This window comes from Nymphalis io, chromosome 9, assembly GCF_905147045.1.
Source record: "Nymphalis io chromosome 9, ilAglIoxx1.1, whole genome shotgun sequence".
Classification (NCBI taxonomy): domain Eukaryota; kingdom Metazoa; phylum Arthropoda; class Insecta; order Lepidoptera; family Nymphalidae; genus Nymphalis; species Nymphalis io.
Window position 1 is genome coordinate 10593238 of NC_065896.1, and position 19633 is coordinate 10612870.

General features: G+C 37.9%; 2 protein-coding genes across 5 annotated transcripts in view; both read left to right on the forward strand.

The window, feature by feature from the left end:
• Positions 1-443: 443 nt before the first annotated feature.
• Positions 444-19633, forward strand: part of LOC126770530 (sodium-independent sulfate anion transporter-like) — a 292448-nt gene continuing 273258 nt past the window's right edge. For 2 of the 3 annotated variants that reach the window (XR_007669461.1, XR_007669460.1), the window contains exons 1-10: positions 444-913; positions 3666-3836; positions 4886-5106; positions 5242-5395; positions 5695-5859; positions 6041-6202; positions 6571-6671; positions 7054-7242; positions 7973-8140; positions 8311-8782. Coding sequence is in view for 1 of the 3 variants with exons in the window: in XM_050489961.1 (XP_050345918.1) it covers positions 679-913; positions 3666-3836; positions 4886-5106; positions 5242-5395; positions 5695-5859; positions 6041-6202; positions 6571-6671; positions 7054-7242; positions 7973-8140; positions 8311-8541 (1797 nt within the window). In the remaining 2 variants the exon portion in view is untranslated. Of the gene's footprint in view, positions 914-3665; positions 3837-4885; positions 5107-5241; positions 5396-5694; positions 5860-6040; positions 6203-6570; positions 6672-7053; positions 7243-7972; positions 8141-8310; positions 8917-19633 lie in introns of those variants that run through there. The other variant, XM_050489961.1, reaches the window with a different exon arrangement.
• The window catches only part of LOC126770498 (prominin-like protein), a 46017-nt gene continuing 35698 nt past the window's right edge, over positions 9315-19633 (forward strand). For both annotated transcript variants that reach the window (XM_050489901.1, XM_050489902.1), the window contains exon 1: positions 9315-9910. In XM_050489901.1, the coding sequence (XP_050345858.1) occupies positions 9649-9910 (262 nt within the window). In that variant the 5' untranslated portion in view covers positions 9315-9648. The remainder of the gene's footprint in view (positions 9911-19633) is intronic.

Sequence of the window (19633 nt, forward strand, 5' to 3'; positions counted from 1 at the left end):
ATATTTTTTTAATTTATTTATAAAAACAGAAATAAAATTGGTATCCGTTTTATTCGAAATGCATTGCGTCATAGATGTTCCTAAAAAGAGTCCGATTCAAATCCGGATTTGGTTGAAGCTAGTCGTAAATATGATTTATTGAATATTTATGGACTTTACTAAATGTCAATGTCGTTTGGTGCATTAGTTGTGTGCTTAGAAGATCCACGTCCAAGTTAATTCGTTGCTTGCTTGATGTGGTCGTGTCGACTTGCCCCAATGATAGGAGATATCCAAGTGAAGCTTATCATGTATATACAAGAAGTCACGTATTTGTAAATAAGGATTAAAGGTCGCCAGCTCGCGCCGGTAGGACGATCGCAGCACAAAGTGTAATAGTTTTATCAGTATCTTATTTGCTATAAGATGTTTACCCGACTACTTCGGACAGGTTTCTGACTGCATAAAGATAATGAATTAGCAGAGTATCGGTAGTTCTGTTGCAATTCGCTCGGCGCGCGTACGCACTCGCGACCGACTCACGCTCGCACTATTTACTCGCACTATTTCAGGACTGTATGTCCTGATAATAAAATATTTCACCTAATTTCGAAAATCAGTCGTGAATTGCCTGCACTACCGGAAAATTAACCTACCGTACGGTAGGCTAGCGTGAAGTCGCTTGCATGAGAGTGCAGAATGGAGGAGATAGATACTGTTCCACTGAGCGTGTCGGCTGGCGGCGGCGGTTTCTCGTCGTGGCTGCAGCGCCGCCTGCCCGTGCTGCGCTGGGCGCGCGCGTACGACCGCACCAGCGCGGCGGCGGACGCGGTGGCCGGCGTCACGCTGGGTCTCACGCTCGTGCCGCAGAGCATCGCCTACGCCTCGCTGGCCAACTTGCCCGTGCAATACGGACTCTATTCCGCCTTTGTGGGTGAGTAGCATGTCACTGTGTCATACAATGACATATTTATAATATTAATTTTATTGAAAAGTATGAAGGAATGTTATTGTTAAAACGCAAACGAAATAATAAGATGTGTAAGAATAAGCTGTTTGTTAGTTTGATGTCGCAACACATATTCCAATATTGTATCTGAACATAACGTTCTCACTCCGGTGTTTATTTATATTTATGAAATAACATTATTGATATCAGTAATCAAGCATTATTTGAGCAAGATACATCCTGCTAGATTAAAGATGGCATATCGTAAAATACCTTTATAAGTAATAATGTTATCGCAATCATTGGTGCAATTATGTCAATAGATATTGAGACGTTTTGAAAGCTCAGTCTTTTAATTACTAAATTACGACAATTTCTTATCGATGTTACATAATACGTTATGCTTTTACTTATATTTTTATTTTATACTAACTTGTAGTTTTTATTGACATGAATTAACTATTTCTTAGATATTGTATTTTGAAAAAGAGAATTAATCAACTTTATTTGCACACCAATGTTAGTTAGGTACATTGTAACTATAAGAATGCTAATACCAACGTGATACCAACTCATAATAACATCCAGTATGGAAAATATAAAATATTAGATATGATACTATCCTGGGACATTATTCACACACGACCATCTGATCCCAAATTTAGCAGAGTTTGTACTATGGAAACCAGACAACTGATATACTACTTTTCTTTTGTAAATAAATACTTATATATATAATTACACCCAGACTCAGGACAAACAGACAGGTCCTTCATGCACACAAATGTCTGTCCACCAACCACGCCAACCGGCTCGATAAAAAGTGTATTGATTTAAAAACGTCCTTACCATCACTTTAGGTAGAAGAATATACCTTTCTGTTGTGTATAAATTGTATACGCGTCCGTTGAGAGATTCAAATTGTGAGATAATGTTATAAAAAAATATCTAATTATAACATATCAATTAACTGGTTTCGTATAAACTTAGCATCCTGGAGTAGACGTTATAGAATAATAGATAAGGAAACAAGCTTAAAATAATTCAAATGGACATAATTTTACATTTATACAGCCATATACCAATTAGCTTAGTGACGTTAGGAAAACATAATGATATTTTTAGGATAATAGGCATAATAGTTATAGATTAAGAAACATTATTATTTTAGAGTCGGTTGGCATGGTTGGTAGATACTTGCCTTTCACGCCGTTGGTTGTGGGTTCGATTCCCACCCAGGACAGACATTTGTGTGCATGAACATGTCTGTTTTGTCCTGAGTCGGGGTGTCATTATCTATATAAGTATGTATTTACAAAAGAAAAGTAGTATATGTAGTATATCAGTTGTCTGATTTCCATAGCACAAGCTTTGTACAAGCAAAATTTGGGATCAGATGGCCGTGTGTGAAAAATGTCCCAGGGTATTATTATTATTATATTTTTCTTCCGCGATAACGTTAAATTTATACAATCTAAAGTCTAGTCACTATAATGAATAAAGGATCCGTTTTGCTGTCTATGCGGTTTGATTAATAAGCGTTTTTGATAGGATCTGTATATTTGATAGTACCTTCGTTCCGGTGTCACTACAGGCAAAAAGGGAAGGCTAGGAAACACCTTAGTTCCTAAGGGTGGTGGCGCATTGTCGTTATAAGTAATATTTAATACTACTGACAGCGCCAACGTCTATGGGAGGTAGTGATCACTTACCATCAGGTGGCCCATTTGCCCATGCGTCTATTTTATAATAATAAAAATAAGAACATAAGAATCTAGACTCAATATGATATTAAATAAATTGCTAAAATTTTATTTGCGAGAAACAGTTTTCTTCATATTAAATATTTGCGTATTTTCGATATAGGTATCTGTGCGGCATAATTAAGGCAATATAATATACAATACGAGAATATGCCCATATATTATACTTTATTGCGGCTTGAAATAAATATATTTACTTATCAATTCAAAAATTTGTTGAAATATCATTCGTTATATAATTAAAGTTTATTTATTGAGGATATATACCTAACATCTACATATAAGGAAAAGTATTTTTAAACGGTCCATTTGTAAACGGACATGATACCTTAGAATCTAACCTTTGATGAGTATTTAAAGATAGGCAAAAAAAAAAGCTAATATTAGATAGTAAAATTGTAAAACGGTTATAATCATAGAAAGCAATGTGAACTATTTTAGTTTGATAGGCTGTTCAAAAGATGTTCTTAGTCATATTCTTTAAAGAAAATATTTAGTTTCTATTTTTGAGATATAGAGGTTAATTCTTGTACTCTCGATCTCAATCGACCAATAGATATAAAGTTTTATTTTACGACTAGCGAAGCTGGCGAGGTACCTAAGCTAGCTAATAATAATTAATTATTATTGAGCGTTTACTCCTAGAGCCTCAAGACTCAAGGCAATAATATATTCAGAATGTGTGTGTTTTAAAAGCAACGACGTTACTATTTCGGGATACTCTCGCGAATGCCACGTTTTCCTTGCAAACAGTCATACTTGAAATCGTTCGAAAAATAATTGCAGTCATAAAAATATACACATCCCTGGAATTTTTAATTGTCTCATAGTTGTTTACAAATACGCATTAGTGATTTATAATACAGAAGCAATGCTACACTATTATATGGACAATATTAAAATAATGTTGTAGATATTTTAGTTCATTTCATTGAAGGTGGATATTGTTGCAAAAATGATTATTGTCTTTGCAGGTACGATGCTATACGTAATGCTGGGTACGGTGAAGGAAGTGTCGATAGGGCCCACGAGCCTTATGGCATTGCTCACGTTGCAGGCATGCCGTGACCTCCCAATTGATTTCGTAGTGCTTCTTACCTTCCTCTCCGGCTGCATCGTGCTTCTTATGGGAATTCTACGTTTAGGTAAATGAAATTGTAAAGAAATTCGTAAAACAAAAACTTATTTTAATAAGAATAGATCGAAAAGTCACTTGACTTGTAACTTCGAACTCACTACCATCTAATTCGGTATCTAATACTGTATTTTATAAATTACAAAAGGATATTTTTTGTACATTTCTTGATATTAAAAGGTTGTTTCTGTTAATGATTGTGGCGTATAAAATATTACAGTTACCACTATTATGATTTTGGGAAGTTCTAAAACTATTATTTAATTGAAATAGGTAGGCGGACTGGCAAATGGGCCATCTGATGGTAAATGGTTACCACCGCCCATAGACATTGGCGATGTAAGAAATATTACCCATTCCGTACATCGCCAATGTACCACCAAGCTAAGATGTTATGTCCCTTGTGCCTATAGTTACATGGCTTATTTACCCTTTAAACCGGAACACAACAATACTGAATATTGCTGTGGCGATAGAATATCTTATGAGTGGGTGGTACCTACCCAGACGGACTTGCACAAACCCACCACCAGTAAAATTAAGAAGCTTATTGTAGTAATTGAAGGCACAAGGATATAATATCTTAGCTTCCGCGTTTAGGAGCGCATTGGCGGTGTAAGTAGTGTGTTATATTCATTACAGAGCGCGCCTTTATGGGGAAAGAAGAGCATTTACAGTGGGCCATTTGTTCGTGTGCCGAATATTTTGCTGTTCTATTTTTCTATTTTTATGTAAAGATGCGGAGTATAAATACAATAGACAAATAAAATCTATCAAAACGTACAGGTATCAAATGAATGATAAGCTATCTGCGTGTTACAAAATATGTTTGTAAAAGAATTAGTTATAAAAGAATTTTTCCTAAATATTTGCGAAACTTAAGAAATGTTTGACTTCTTAAATAAAAATGACAGCAACCTCGTAGCAATTAACATAAGGTGACATATTTACATTTTTTTGCAATATCATAATTATTTATAAACGTTAGCTTTTGATTTTGTTTTTGTGTGACCTTGACACCGATCGGCTGGATTCTATTCGCTACAACTCGACGCGCAGGTTTTCTGGTGGATTTGATCTCGCCAGCGGTGACGACCGGTTTCACTTCTGCGACGGCTATGATCATCGTGGTTGCGCAGCTAAAGGGGCTGCTGGGTCTGAGCTTCGTGGCGGAATCTCCTGCTGAGAACCTGAGGCAGATTGTACTGCGCTGGCGCGAAGTGCGCGTGGCTGACTGCGCACTCGCCGTAGCGTGCTGCACCACACTATTACTGCTCAGGGTTAACATTTAAATTGATTTTTGATATTTAGATAATTATTCGAACATTTGATATTGGCCACAAATGATTCCGTTAGCTGTGAACAAAACTATAAAATCCGAATATTTTGTTGATACTGATTTTTCGTTATTTCAGAAGTTGAAGGACATTCCAATAAGTCCAAAGCGGTACAAATTGAAAAAAACACTGTGGTTTATTTCTATCGGTCGCAATGCGCTGGTTGTTTTCGCTGCCTCTTCCTTCGCTTTTTACACGTACGACGCCAAGCTGCCACTCTTCAAACTATCAGGTAATCGGTGTTCTTTATACATAGATAAAAAATGATATTTATGTTACTAAAACAAATTTTGGTCATAGTACGATTATTAAGACAATATATCAATGAAACCTTTAAACCCTTTTTATATCATAGCTATTTTTTAAATAATTTGTAATATATAGAACAATAAATATTTAATTGAAAATAAAAAAGAAAACGTTAAATGTTATAACAATCTGACAATAAACTAATTAATTTATATTATTAGCGTGAATATACAAATGTGTAACTCTAATTCACATTTTAAAAGTTACGTGGTTCCGTGATAGGTAAAGTGGAGCCCGGTCTGCCCAAGTTCGGTCTGCCGCCGTTCAGCACAGTAATCGGTAACCGCACGATTGGATTCCTGGAGATGACGACAAAGCTCGGCTCGAGTCTAATGCTGTTGCCTTTCGTCATGGTGCTCGCAAATATCGCCATCGCCAAGTCCTTCAGTGAGTACCATACAAATTTTAAATTTTGGAATACGACATTATGCTAATAAAGTTAGTTGGCATACGACCCTCGGCCGTTTCATTCCTCACACACCGCTTACAGGGCACGCGGTCGCATAGTCATAGCATTGGTGATCCCGACGTGATGGGATGATAATTCTATCTTCATTCCGCTGTGCAGGCAAGGGCGGGTGCGTGGACGCGGCGCAGGAGATGTTGACGCTGGGCGTGTGCAACTGCGTGGGAGCGCTGGTGCGCGCCATGCCCACGTGCGGCGCCTTCACGCGCTCCGCCGTGTCGCACTCGTCCGGCGTGCGCACGCCCGCCGCCGGCCTCTACTCGGGTACGAGCACGCGCACGTATGATTATCATCAGAGTATTTTGTCAAATTGAATTAAATAGGAATAGTGTGTGTCAAGTACCCACGAGAGTTGATGTGTAAACGTGTGAGCGTTGTGACCTATCTCACGCACACATTAACGCACTTACAATAACAAATGTTACGCTGACGTCATCTGACGCTCGAAAACTTACTCTTAATCGTCTGACGCTCGAAGTCTCAGTTTATCCCAACTAAGATGTTTATAGTTCTAAAAAGAATACAAATTTTATTGCGACATAAGGGATGTCAACGAAACGGAACGTTTTACGTTTTTATCGAATAATCATAGTCATAGCAGTCACTACTCAATAGTCGCCATTTTATTTCAGGTCTGATAACATTGCTGGCTCTGAACTTCCTCACTCGGTACTTCTTCTTCATACCTAAGGCTTGCTTATCGTCCGTTCTCATCTGCGCCGTTATATTCATGGTGAGTTCTGTTATTTACATAAAATACTAATTTTCGTATACTTTAATTTCGAGACGGAAAACTAATCGTAAACTATTTGTAAAGTCGTATGTGCATATTAATTCGGGTTAAAGAAATTTTATTTCTCATTAAGAATAATATTCACTTACATAATAAAATTTAATTGAAGTAGTATGCCAAGAGTTAAGAGTACTTTTTTTAACTACCTAGAAGAAGGTATGTCTTCCTAGATATACACGTTTAAGTGTGTAATTGTTGACAACGAACACCGATGTACGGATAAATCCTATAGGGTTTTTACATCGTTCTTTATACAGTGAAACTTAAAAATAAAATGTATATTTTATTTATATATTAACGAAATGAACACGGCCATCCTCAGGTGGACGTGGGCGCGGCGCGGCGGCTGTGGCGCGGGCGGCGGCGCGAGGCGGCGGTGGCGGCGCTCACGTGCGCGGTGGGCGTGTGCGTCGGCGTGGAGGCCGCCGTGCTGTGCGGCGCGCTCGCCTCGCTGGCGGCGCTGATAACCGACCTCCTGCGCCGCCCCGCGCTTCTGATGGCCAGCGACAAGGTGTGCTACTGATAGATATTTAGATATTGAGAAAAGTTATTATTTTAAGGATTTTTTTATGTTATAGGATGGGCAAAGAACCCACCTGATGGTAAGTGGTCATCGCCGCCCAATTGACATTGGCGATGTAAGAAATTTTAACCATTCCTTACATCGCCAATGCGCCACTAACCTTGGAAAATAAGACGTTATGTCACTTGTGGCTGTGGTTCCATTAGCTCACTCACACCGGAACGCAAAACTACTAAATATTGCTGTTTGCTGGGAGAATTTTTGATAGTGTGGTACTTACCCAGACGGGCTTGCACAAGGCCCTACCACGAAGTAAAATATTAAAGGTAGAATATTCCTCTATATTCTTTTGTAGATTTGTGACTCACTCGTTTTCGATTCTAAGCAGGAAATAGTAAAATGGGTGTATCGAACCATTCCTAAGATGATTTTGAAACTCCATTAGTCTAGTGAAGTTAAACTTATCATATTAAGAATATCAAATAAATTTAAATCAATTCAAATTCTTGTGATAATTTACCTCTTTTAACAACACCGAAACAATCAGCTTTATAATTGTTATAGTATCTGTAAAAAAAGATTTACATACTTACAAAATATAACTTACAAAATACAGCGAAACCAAAACTACATTTAATATTATGATGTATCTACTAAGTTAAATTACTGAAAAACACTAACCACAAATAATATCTTATCGTGCCCGCACACTGCATAGTCTGTCGGCGGCAGTGTACTGATGGTGCGGCCGCGGCGTGCACTCGTCTACATCAACGCGGAGAGCTTCGCGGCGCGCGTGCGCACTGCAGTCGATTGCAACGACAATCATCGCGAGCTGTTCGTTGACTGCTCGGCGCTCTCACTGATTGACTACACCGCTGCGCAGGTACCTTGCACCACCACTGAAATCCCGCTTATATCCCGCTATAGAGCTTGACAATTCATGATTATTTAGTCATCGATGTTCACATGCAGAAGGGACAATGTTCTCGACGTTCTCGGTGATTGAATCGAGAGTTCTGATAATGTGAATCTAACCGACGCCCTCGTTTTCAGGTATTGGGACGACTGATAAAGGAGTTAGAGAGTGAGGGTCGGCAGGTGGTGTTTTTCCGTGCGAGCGAGGAAGCGGCGCGTTGGTTGCGACGCGTGCCGGGTCTGTGCGCGAGCACGCTGCGCGAGCGCACGCTGCGGGACGCGCTGCGACACAGCGCCGTGCCCGCCTCGGCCGACGGCGACTCCGCCGCGCGGCTGCTCAAAGACGAACCACTGCACGAGGACGTCTGACACGTCTTCTATCTACTGACATGCTCATTACAAATGTACTCTAGAAGTGTAATATCCGTATTGAAACAGTGTTATCTATGACGGTGATCTACCATTCATTATTTGTACATAAACGCTCACGAATCACCCTTTCGATGCTGGCCGCTTTCCCTCGTGACCGAAATAAAGATTACCTTTACTTTCGCCTTGCTACATCGATAAACAAAGTGAATTAATCTTTGTAATCATCGAATTATACACTGTACAAAAATACAAAATAATTAAGCGATTACATAAGGATTTTGAATTTTAATAATTTATTTTTAATTTGTTGTTAAACTCTTGTTGTATAGGCACACACTTCACGTCGTTTTAAGATTTTATAATGTTATGTGTATGTTTAATAAAATAAGAAAATATTATTTAAAGAATATTTTATTTTACCCTACTCGTAATACCAATATCCTGAACGAACCCAGAAATCAGATTTGTTTTCTAAAATCGAGTTATATTTAACAATATCGAAATTATTAAAAAAAACAACAATGATTATTATCATGTACAAATAATGTATTTTTAGTATTATAATGAATGTTTTATTTATTGTATTTTTATTTAGTATTTTTATCACTAGCAACACAATACAAGATAAACGAATGTAACAGAGATGGAGCTAGTGTAACATCGAATTCTTGACATTTTAATGAATGAGGAATGAAGAGAGAAACATTCAATTATTATTTCCGGTCTCCGGTCTTACACTCTTCAATGATTCAATCTTCATTCAACGTTGTGCATCGACCGGGTTTAGTCGATTTGTTCTCAGAACTGTAACATCGTGAAATGACAAAGACTAAAAAAAACATGTAAATTCTAACAGAAAATCGGAATAGAATATGTTAAGATAAAGTGTCAAGATTTTTTTAAACGTTTTTAAAATACGTCCATTCTATTTTAAATCGTGTCCGACCTCGATCGTGTTTATTTATGTTTTGTGAGTGGGTATCTTTGTGTGTTTGTTTTGCAAACAGATAGTTTACCCTACAATAAGAAAGTTTGTGCATTAAAATGAATAAAATGCAATGATAGTAATATGGTTACTGCTGTGAGGATCGCTAGGGTAGCGACATGATGTGGAAGGTGGTTGTGTTCTGTGTGCTGGTGGGTGGAGGTGTGACTACGGGACAGTCATGGCTTGATAACATAACCGACAATCTTCTGGAAGGCACGTTGAGGGAGATGCAGACATCGGTCGTGAACTACTCGAAGCCGGTGATCAATGTAACGTACATGGCTGATTTCGAATTCGACATGCGAGCTATGGGACACCTCTACAACTCCACTCATATGATCATAGACTTTATTGCTAACAAACAGGCGTACCCTGAAGGTGAGCATTTTCATATTATTATTTAATTTTAATTAAAGTATTGAAAAACTATATAAAATCCTCTGTTACATTTTATATATATTACAAAAGTATTCAATAAAGTAAAGCAACTTCTGCACTACAGCTAGAAAGTAAGTTACAAGGTAAACAAGTGGGCAAGAGCAATAAGTTACAAACTATGTGAAATATTGATAAGGTTCACTGAATTTGAATATTAAATAACTTACAGAAATGTTTGCATACAATTATAAATGTTCAAATATATTTTATCATTATGAAAAAAATAGTTTGAACAATATGTATGTTATACAGTATAAGAACACAATGGCTATGCGATTTGATCAATAGCTGTTGTTTTAAACAATACACATGGTTCCCACAGCAACATTATGACAATATATATTGATGAGCCTTAGTTCAACCATCTTAGATATCAACAGAATATACTAATATATAAAACAACATTTTGGAAAAACTCAATAAAATAATGACATATTTGGAAAATATTTTTAGATAAGGTTCTATTAGTTTCTCTTCCATATACTTAGCGACTATGTCAAAATTATTTGTCTTAGTTTATCATTACTTCACTTCACACATAAATAAATCAATATTGGTAATAATATTTCATTGTTATTAATTTATTCTTGAAAAACGAAAAATAAAGTAAAACAAATTCAAAGCATTCAGTTTTTTATGGCAGTATTGAAGCTGCTTATAATTCTGCAACGGTTAGAAGAATGAGTTCATTAAAATTGTTACTATTGTTAATTTTGATTGCACAAATATATTTACTTAAAAGTAGTTTTCAATGTTTAAATAACTAGAGTGAAAATTCTTGTTCTGAGGCACACTGGCAAAGCATAAGTACTGAAAGCTTATGTTGAAAATTGTTATTTGATGGTTCATATCAACAAGATTTAAATATAAAGAATTAACAATAGTGTTTTATGTTTTACTTGCTTAAACTAACTAAGAGTAAAGAACAATCACACATAAAAACCAAGAACTGCACATCTTAAAATGAATTATTTTTATAAATTACTAATTTTTAATTAAATTTAGAATTTGATCTTAACTAAGACTAACATACAAGATGTTTTTAGCAGTTCAATTGTCTACCAGTTAGTATATTGATTGTGAAATATTTTGTTACCTCAGGACTATACAAGAAAGAGATCAATAAAATAGCAATTGTTTTCTTATATCAAATACATCATTATATCTACATCCAAGTGGCTTGGAATTCTATTATTTTTTTTTGAAAAGTTGCAGCTAACACTGAAATTGATTTGTTAGTAAAACAGTCTTACATATCTCGAAAGAAAATTTTAGGAAATGTATGGTTTAATTACGTTGATTTTGAAATTTTCATACTATTATGGTCGATTCAGGTATTTCAATGTTGATTAACAAATTAATAGAGCTAATTGCTTTTTATTAAATTTCTAATTATTTGATGGACTCTCAAAGGGCTTAATTAAATAACAATTAAGATAAATGCTTCTTTCTGTAGCATTAAAAATTGTAAATTCTATTATTCTTTTGATTATTAATAATATTATTTACGCTTTAAGTAATAAAAAATTCTAGGTAAATAAGGTTTTTTAAGAGCCAAATGACAAAAATTAAAAATGTGTCATGGAATCTATTAATAAAATAATTAATCGAGACGAGAAGCCTAAGCCTAATGCTGCGGCGTGTGCGTCGCGCTGTGTGCGAGCGCAGGCGCGGCCGTCGACCTTGTTTGTCGTGTTGCGCATGCTAACTGCTACTAGCTAGGGTTGACGAGCTACGAAGTCTCTTACATCGATGTTTTACACTTGGTGTACCAAGTTACAATTATAAACATTATAATAAAAAGTAAAATGCGAATTTCGGTTCTTGCTCATCGAACTATGACATTGAAGGAACCAAAAACACAATATGGCGAATTATATATCACAATTATTTTTATCGGGATCATTATCATATCTGCGCATATAGTCAGCGTCGCTCTTATTTATATTGTTAAATATATATTTGCACATATAGGTACAATATTTCTAAACAACCATCATAAAATCTCTTGACGAGAGCGCTTGATTTGAAACATTATTTCCGCTTGACTGGTCGCGAGCCCTGTAAATAGTAGTTTCTTATTGGCTGCGCCTGGCTCGCTCCCGAGACACGTCTGCTACTGCTTATTATTCCCGTCTTTATTGTAATGCCACCTACAGGCTGCTCGCCCAGCACCGTCTCCCGTTTTGATATTAACATTTCATACGCAAACAAATGAGGCCTTTTTATCTTTTAGTCAAATGCAAAGGCGTAAACAGAGAAAGCAACAAAGCTTTGCTCTATTTGTTGCGGAAACAATAGTAGCTACCCTAGTGTTTTCGCACTTTTCGTCCCATCCTCTAATATGGGAAGGCACATTTGCATACAAAAAGTATTGAGTTTGAGGTTGCAATGACTGGAAAACATTTAACAGTCATTAATATTTCTTAGTACAATTATAATTTTGATAGTGCCTTATATTTCATTGAATCTTTTTGTTTGTGTGCCATTATATACTTATAATAGGCATCTATTGTCAAATAATTAATATAATTACATTTTATTTTAATCGGATCTGCGCGACAATTTGTTTAAGGATTTTAAATAGTGATATAATAATTGTTTCTAGTAGACTGTTAATGTATAAAAGGATATAGCAATTACTAAATGAAATCTGTTTTATGAACCTTCTAATTATATAGAGATTTAATTAATTGTAATAAGACATATGTGAGAGATACGTTAAATTATTTAATCAGTAAATAAATTACAAGAGTATTATATTAGTTGCATTTTTAAAATGCCAATAGATTTTTAATTACGATTTTATTATTTTTGTTTATTTAAAATGCACGATTTATGTACCGTTTTTATTAAAATATAATACTTTTTTGGTCACTAAGGTAATAATAAATAAGTAGTTCGTAATAATATTACGTCTTCCGTGAACAAAATTGCTTTTTCAACTTTGTAATTTTGTTTAGTTGTTTTTTTTGGTGATATTTGAAAGAACCACTGGAGTGTGTTTAAGTAAGATTGCGTTCTATCTAAACCTTCACCAACGCTCTGATTTTATAATACTATGCTTAGGAACATTTTTCTTTAAGGTCTTTGTCTCGTCATCCGGTTTTAGTATTTACACGGTCTATTGAAAAAAGAAGTTTCTACTTCGTTACTTTTTGGCTAACTCAGCCTTCAAACCGGAACACAACAAAACCAAATACTGCAGTTTTGCGGTAGAATATCTGTTGAGTGGGTGGTACCTACGCAGACGAGCTTGCTTGCTTCTTGTTGGTTCTTGTTGAAAATTGATTCGAGAGATCACATAGTGTTAATGGAATTTGATGGATAATTGTATAGGTTTTCTTTTCATTAGCGAAAACCGGCATACGTTGTAGTATACCTGTGTATACATATATGTATAATAATTGACATAGCAATCGGTTGAACGGTATAGAATTTTGTGTTGCAACGTCATCAAGCGACATCATCTAGAGCAAAGTACATAGCATAAATGTTTTCTCCATGAAAAAACACAAAATCATCATCATCACCCTTTTCGCGTCCACTGCTGGACATAGGTCTCTCCAATGGCACGCCACTGAGCTCGATTTTCAGCTCTTAATCTACAACCACAACGCTGCCAGCCACATTGCGTATATCGTCACTCCACCTAGCTGGAGGGTGTCCTACGCTACGTTTGCCAAGGCGTGGTCTTCACTCCAGAACGCGTCTACTCCAACGGTCGTCGGTTCTGCGACATATGTGTCCAGCCCACTGCCACTTCAGCTTACTAATCCTTTGGGCTATGTCGTTAACCTTGGTTCTCTGTCGGATCACCACATTTGGGATTCGATCCTTCAAAGAAACTCCGAGCATAGCCCTCTCCATAGCTCGCTGAGCGACCTTAAAATGGTGGACCAAACGCACTGTCAGTGTCCACGTCTCGGCTCCGTAGGTCATAACCGGTAAGACGCACTCGTTGAAGACTTTTGTCTTCAAGCATTGCGGTATTCGTGACGAAAAGACTTGACCGAGTTTTCTATACGCTGCCCAGCTCACCTGTACTCTTCTTCGTGCTTCCCCCTCGAAGTTGTTTCGACCCAACTGCAAAGTTTGCCCAAGGTACACATACTCCTGAACAACTTCGAGAGGAACTCCGTTAAGAGCTATTGGTTCCGGACTGACGTGTTCGTTGAACATTATCTTGGTTTTTTCCAAGTTCATCCGGAGACCAATTCGAGCAGAAGTATCAACCAGGCTGCTCAGCATATATTGCATGTCCTGCACGGTTTCGGCCACGATGACGATATCGTCTGCAAATCTCAAGTGCGACAGGTACTCGCCGTTTATGTTTATGCCCCGCTCTTCCCAATGCAGCGTCTTGAACATATCCTCTAATGCATTAGTGAACAATTTCGGTGAAATGACATCCCCTTGTCTCACTCCTCGATGCAAGAGGATAGGGTCAGACTGCTGATTCTGTACTTTGACGGTCATAACAGCAGCGTCATGCAGGCCTTTCAGCACTTGGATGTATCGCCAATCGATTTGGCACCGTTGTAAGGACTCCAGAACAGACCAGGTCTCAATAGAGTCAAAAGCCTTCTCACTGTGTAAATGTAGTCTATGGTTCCATACCCTCTTCGAAATCCGGCCTGTTCCGGGGGCTGAAACTCGTCAAGTCTACGCGCGAGACGATTCGTGATCACCCTAGAAAACAGCTTATAGACATGGCTCAAGAGGGAAATAGGTCTGTAGTTCTTCAAAAAGCTTTTGTCTCCCTTTTTGAAAAACATAACGACAACACTCTTGCGCCATGCCTTTGAAGTTCTCCCCGAGAATATGACAGAATTAAATATTCGTTGGAGCTGCGCTAGTAAAGGTTTTCCAGCTGCCTTTAGTAGCTCCGTCGTAATTCCATCTTTTCCATTTAAGCTGCTCCAAAGCCATCACCATTTCGTCTTGGCTTACTTCTGGCAACTCATCTATGAAGGGGGCTAAAGTGGCTCTAGGATCCCCAGGGTCGGGTTGAGGACGAGGCGCTACTGATGTATATAATTTACCGTAGAAGTCCTGAACTTCCCTAAGAATCTCGAGCTTAGAGGCGACGATTTTTCCCTTTGAAGTGGTCAGCTTCGTCAGATGGCTTCGACCTAGTTTTTGAACAAAGACTTTCGACCCCCGATTTTACTTTTATAGAGCGTGTGTTGGAGTTTCGGAGGTCGCGTCTTACTAGCTTTGATATTTTTTTATTAAGATCTGACGAAGTGACTAGGGTTTTCACGTCATTTTCGCATTAGCTCTAGAGACTCTCCCGAAAGTTTGCCCTCTTGCCGGTGTTTTGCGCTGAATAGAATTTCGTCCCCTCGTCCCTAAGGATACCCACCACTTGGTCGAGTTTTTGGTTGATGTCAACGTCAGTGGTGGTTTCCAAGGCAGCGAATCGGTTTTCCAGTTTTAACTGAAATGTACTAGACTCCACGGCTTGGAGCAGTTTTGGTCGGAGTGTAGACCTCATTAGACGGGCGCGCTCGAACTTGTTGTCAATATTTAGAGTGCCTCGTACAAGTCAGTGATCACTTCAGGTATTGAACCTTGTGATCACAGAGACATCTCTAAATATTCGCCTCTTGTCCGTCATAATAAAGTCAATCTCGTTTCTAATCATAGCGTCTGGGCTTCGCCACGTCCACTTCCGTTGAGGCTGTTTCTTAAAGAAAGAGTTCATCAAGAACAGACTCTCTTTCTCTAGAAAGTTGACGAGCATTTGCCCCCTATAATTCCTGTTTCTAAATCCGTGTTGTCCTACTACCGATTCGTTGCTAGTATGTACTCCCACTTTAGCGTTGAAGTCCTCCATGACAACATTGAAGTGGGCCTTTTGGGTGGTGTGCAATGCTTTAGAAATGTTTTCGTAAATTTCTTCCACTTCATCATCCGAGTGTGTCGAAGTCGGTGCGTATACTTGGATAACCTTGAGGCTATACCTCTTGGTGAGTCTGATCACAAGATACGCTACCCTTGCCGACACACTGGATATTTCTAAGATGTTGTCAGAGAGAGCCTTGTGGATCAAGAATCCGACGCCACCTTGGGATGGTTGGTCTCCCTCTCTGAAGTACATAAGATGGCCTGATTCTAAGGCTATGGTATCCTCTCCCTTTCTTCGGATTTCACATAGCCCCAAAATATGCCACCTTATGTTCCTCAGCTCTTCTTCGAGCTGAGCCAGGTGTTCGTCGAGCCGTAGCGTGTGTCCGTTATACGTAGCCAGGGTCAGTCGGTGTTGGCGGCCTACCGTAACCCGGGGATTCTTAGCACCCCCTGCCCCGCCCTTATCATGACCGCCGCCTTGGCCAGGAACAGTGGGGCGACCGGGAACTCCCCTAGTTCCCGGTGCGTATAGGTGTGTGACATAAAAGGTTTTGCCCGTAATCACCACGCTGGGCAGGCGGGTTGGTGATCGCAGAGCATAGCTCGTCGTATAGATGACGCTGCTGCCCGTCACCGGTTTGCAGTATTTAGCTACGCCTTAATGGAATGGTTATACCGCCATTAGTCGGTCGCCAGAGCCTCGTTTGTTAATCGGCAGGATGCACCACGTGCAGGTGAGGTTGGCTGTGAACAGCTAGATACAGTTGTGCTTCCTTACATGAAAAAACACACGTCGTTAAATTTCATGGTGATCGCTCATAGGGTGCAGAAGTTTATTAATCTCAAACAGATATATGGACAACCATTTATATATATATAACATTATTTATATGTATAACATTATTTAAAAAGAGCGTGGCATGCTATCCTCAATAATTGTAATCGTGTCACTAAAACTAGGAATAATTATTACATTTCCATTCGTTTATATCATTCGAATTACTTGTAGATTTGTACTTATACGAAACAGCTGTTTTCATATAAGCAGTTATAAGACGGTGGTGTCGATACAGCCAGGCTTGCGTCATCGCGTGAGTTAGTCGCAGCCTCATTGGTCTCGACCAGTTTAAGCTGGTCGCGAGATAAGCTTTCTAAAGACTTGACTATATTCTTTAAATTGTAAACTTTATGGTGGTATATAGTATATGCAAGGGCAACATGATTCTTCTTATTAATGTACATATATTTTTATATAAAGCGTCTTTTTGTGTCATCTATTTGCCCCATTAGAAAAAAAAACTTGATGACCCATTTGTCGCGAATGGTTATAGTATGTATAACGTAATGGTTATATATATAATATTAGTTTATGACCGACGGGGCTACTGCCCCCGCGTTTTATCCGCGTTAAGCGAAGTATCGCTTAACGCGGATAAAACCGCGCGGAGCACCTAGTATCAAGTTCAGTTTTTTTTAGAGCTTCTGTACTGACCACCTAAAATATTATGTTGTGTGTAATGTGTAGAGGTGATAACATGATAATATACGTTCGCTGTACTCGGGAGATAATTCTACTAATTTACGTGGATTACTATACGTTGCCGATTTAACTCCAATTCAACTTTGACTATTCTATATGTATTCGGATCTGAGCCAAACCGATATGTGTTACCATATACCGTAATATCAAAGCCAATATAAACTGAATAATGTCAAAAGAATAGAACAGTGGATAAACGGCAACGATTATGATCCAATTCGATTGCGATAAAGTGTCAATTTATTGGAGCAGAGTGGTGGAATAAGCTCCAAACCTTCTCCTCAAAAGGGAGAGGAGGCCTTAGCCCAGCTGTGGGACATTAACAGGCTGTTACTGTTTTACTGTTACTGACAATTTATTAGTAGAATTAGTCACTCCATTCTCTCCGTTATCTTGAATAAAAAATATAGTTTAGCGTTCGTCCTATGATGTGAAACCTAATAAGGATATGTAGGTATCGAGAAGTGCTTCCTACTCTTGAAGCTATTTGTTTGCGCAAGGTCAATGTTCTTCCGGGTTTTATTAAATAATGCATTCGTACTATACTATTATCCGGAATATATATTTCGTACTATTATCCGGAAAAGAACCGGAGTCACCGACATAGCTTGCAAAATTAGCAGGCTGAAGTGGCAGTGGGCTGGTCACGTATGTCGTAGGATCGATGGCCGTTGGAGCAGACGAGTCCTAGAGTGGAGACCGCGAATCGGCAAGCGCAGCGTAGGGCACTCTGCAGCCAGATGGACCGATGACCTTAAGAAGGTGGCGGGCACCAACTGGATGCGGATAGCGGAGGACAGGGCGCTTTGGCGCACCTTGGGAGAGGCCTATGTTCAGCAGTGGACAATGATTGGCTGATGATGATGATGATAATGTACTATAAACCGAGATAGTGATTAGACCAAGGTGATTTTAACTGTCGAGCACGGGTTCGAATCGGTATATTTATCCGCTAATCTGAATTAGAGCAGTGTTTCGGAATAATTTCTAATACAAGAGGAAATGAGGATTTAGTAATATAATCCAGTCTTAATATTAGTTAAGCGTTATGAAACAAATGATAAATAGTTAAATTTATAATTAGTCATAGTAGTCATGTATAGTTAGTAAGACAGAGTAACTTGGTATAACTCTTATGGAAGTTCCCTGCTTGCAAGGTCGTAGTATCTGGCAAAACAAAACAAGCTGTTAACCTAAAAGCTTGTTTCTAGTTCTTTAAATAGGTCATTAGGTATGTGGAGCAGTTTGGCAAGACTGAGCGAAAAACCGTTATTAATTAGGTGAAAGGCCTGATTAGGTCGCGCGAGAGTATTTTCTATGACTCTTTGCACTATTGTTAAGCGTTTTGCAACGATTGTCACGTATAAATAAAAAAAAATATCTTATATTTAATGTGGTTAATTAAGTAACGAATATTATAATAAGGTTTTTTTTATTATTATTAATGTACTGTGTAATATATGCAGGCACTTTTTATTATTTATTTTTTTATTTAAGATGGTCGAATACCAGTCTATTTTTTTTATTGCAATGTCCGTTAACCTTTGCGCTATTGCCGCTTATATTTCATTTTGCTTTTAATATTTTACTATGAATAATACAATGATTATTATAAATAATAAAATATAATAGCAAAATGAAATTTACCGTGAAATCTCTTTCGTTTGAAAACGATGTCATGGTCGAAGTGCGCTCCTTACATCTGCAGTGCTTATGAAATCTGCGTTCATAACTTCATATCCATATTACGTAGCTGACGTCATAATATAAATGCTGAATAGGTTCATAACGGAAATTACAGTGGAATTTATTTCCTTGACTAACGACAATTTTTGAATTTCGATATTTGTTATTGCGTTTTTCAATATAACATTGAAATTGTAATGTGTTTACGTCTCTTAGTTGATTACTCTCGACAGATCAGTCAACATTCCCTGCGGCTTCGATCCATTTGAACGACAAGCAGTGAGCTAGGTGGAGCATGAACCACCTAGACACCGGTCAATTTAGATTTGTTTTTGTTATATCGTTGTTGTACTTTGAAGTAGTTGAACTGGTTTGTTTATATTTCGAATAAAGTTCTTATGGTCTTCATTTATCTTTATACAAGTGAATTTTTTTAAAACATATACGGTTAGAACAATTTTGATTTCTCGTCATTTGGAATGAATGATTTTAATGATTACAAGCTTTGATGGCAGTGGTTAGAACACGTGAATCTTAAGCGAAGATTACGGGTTCAAATAATTTCAAGCCTAGCCTAGCCT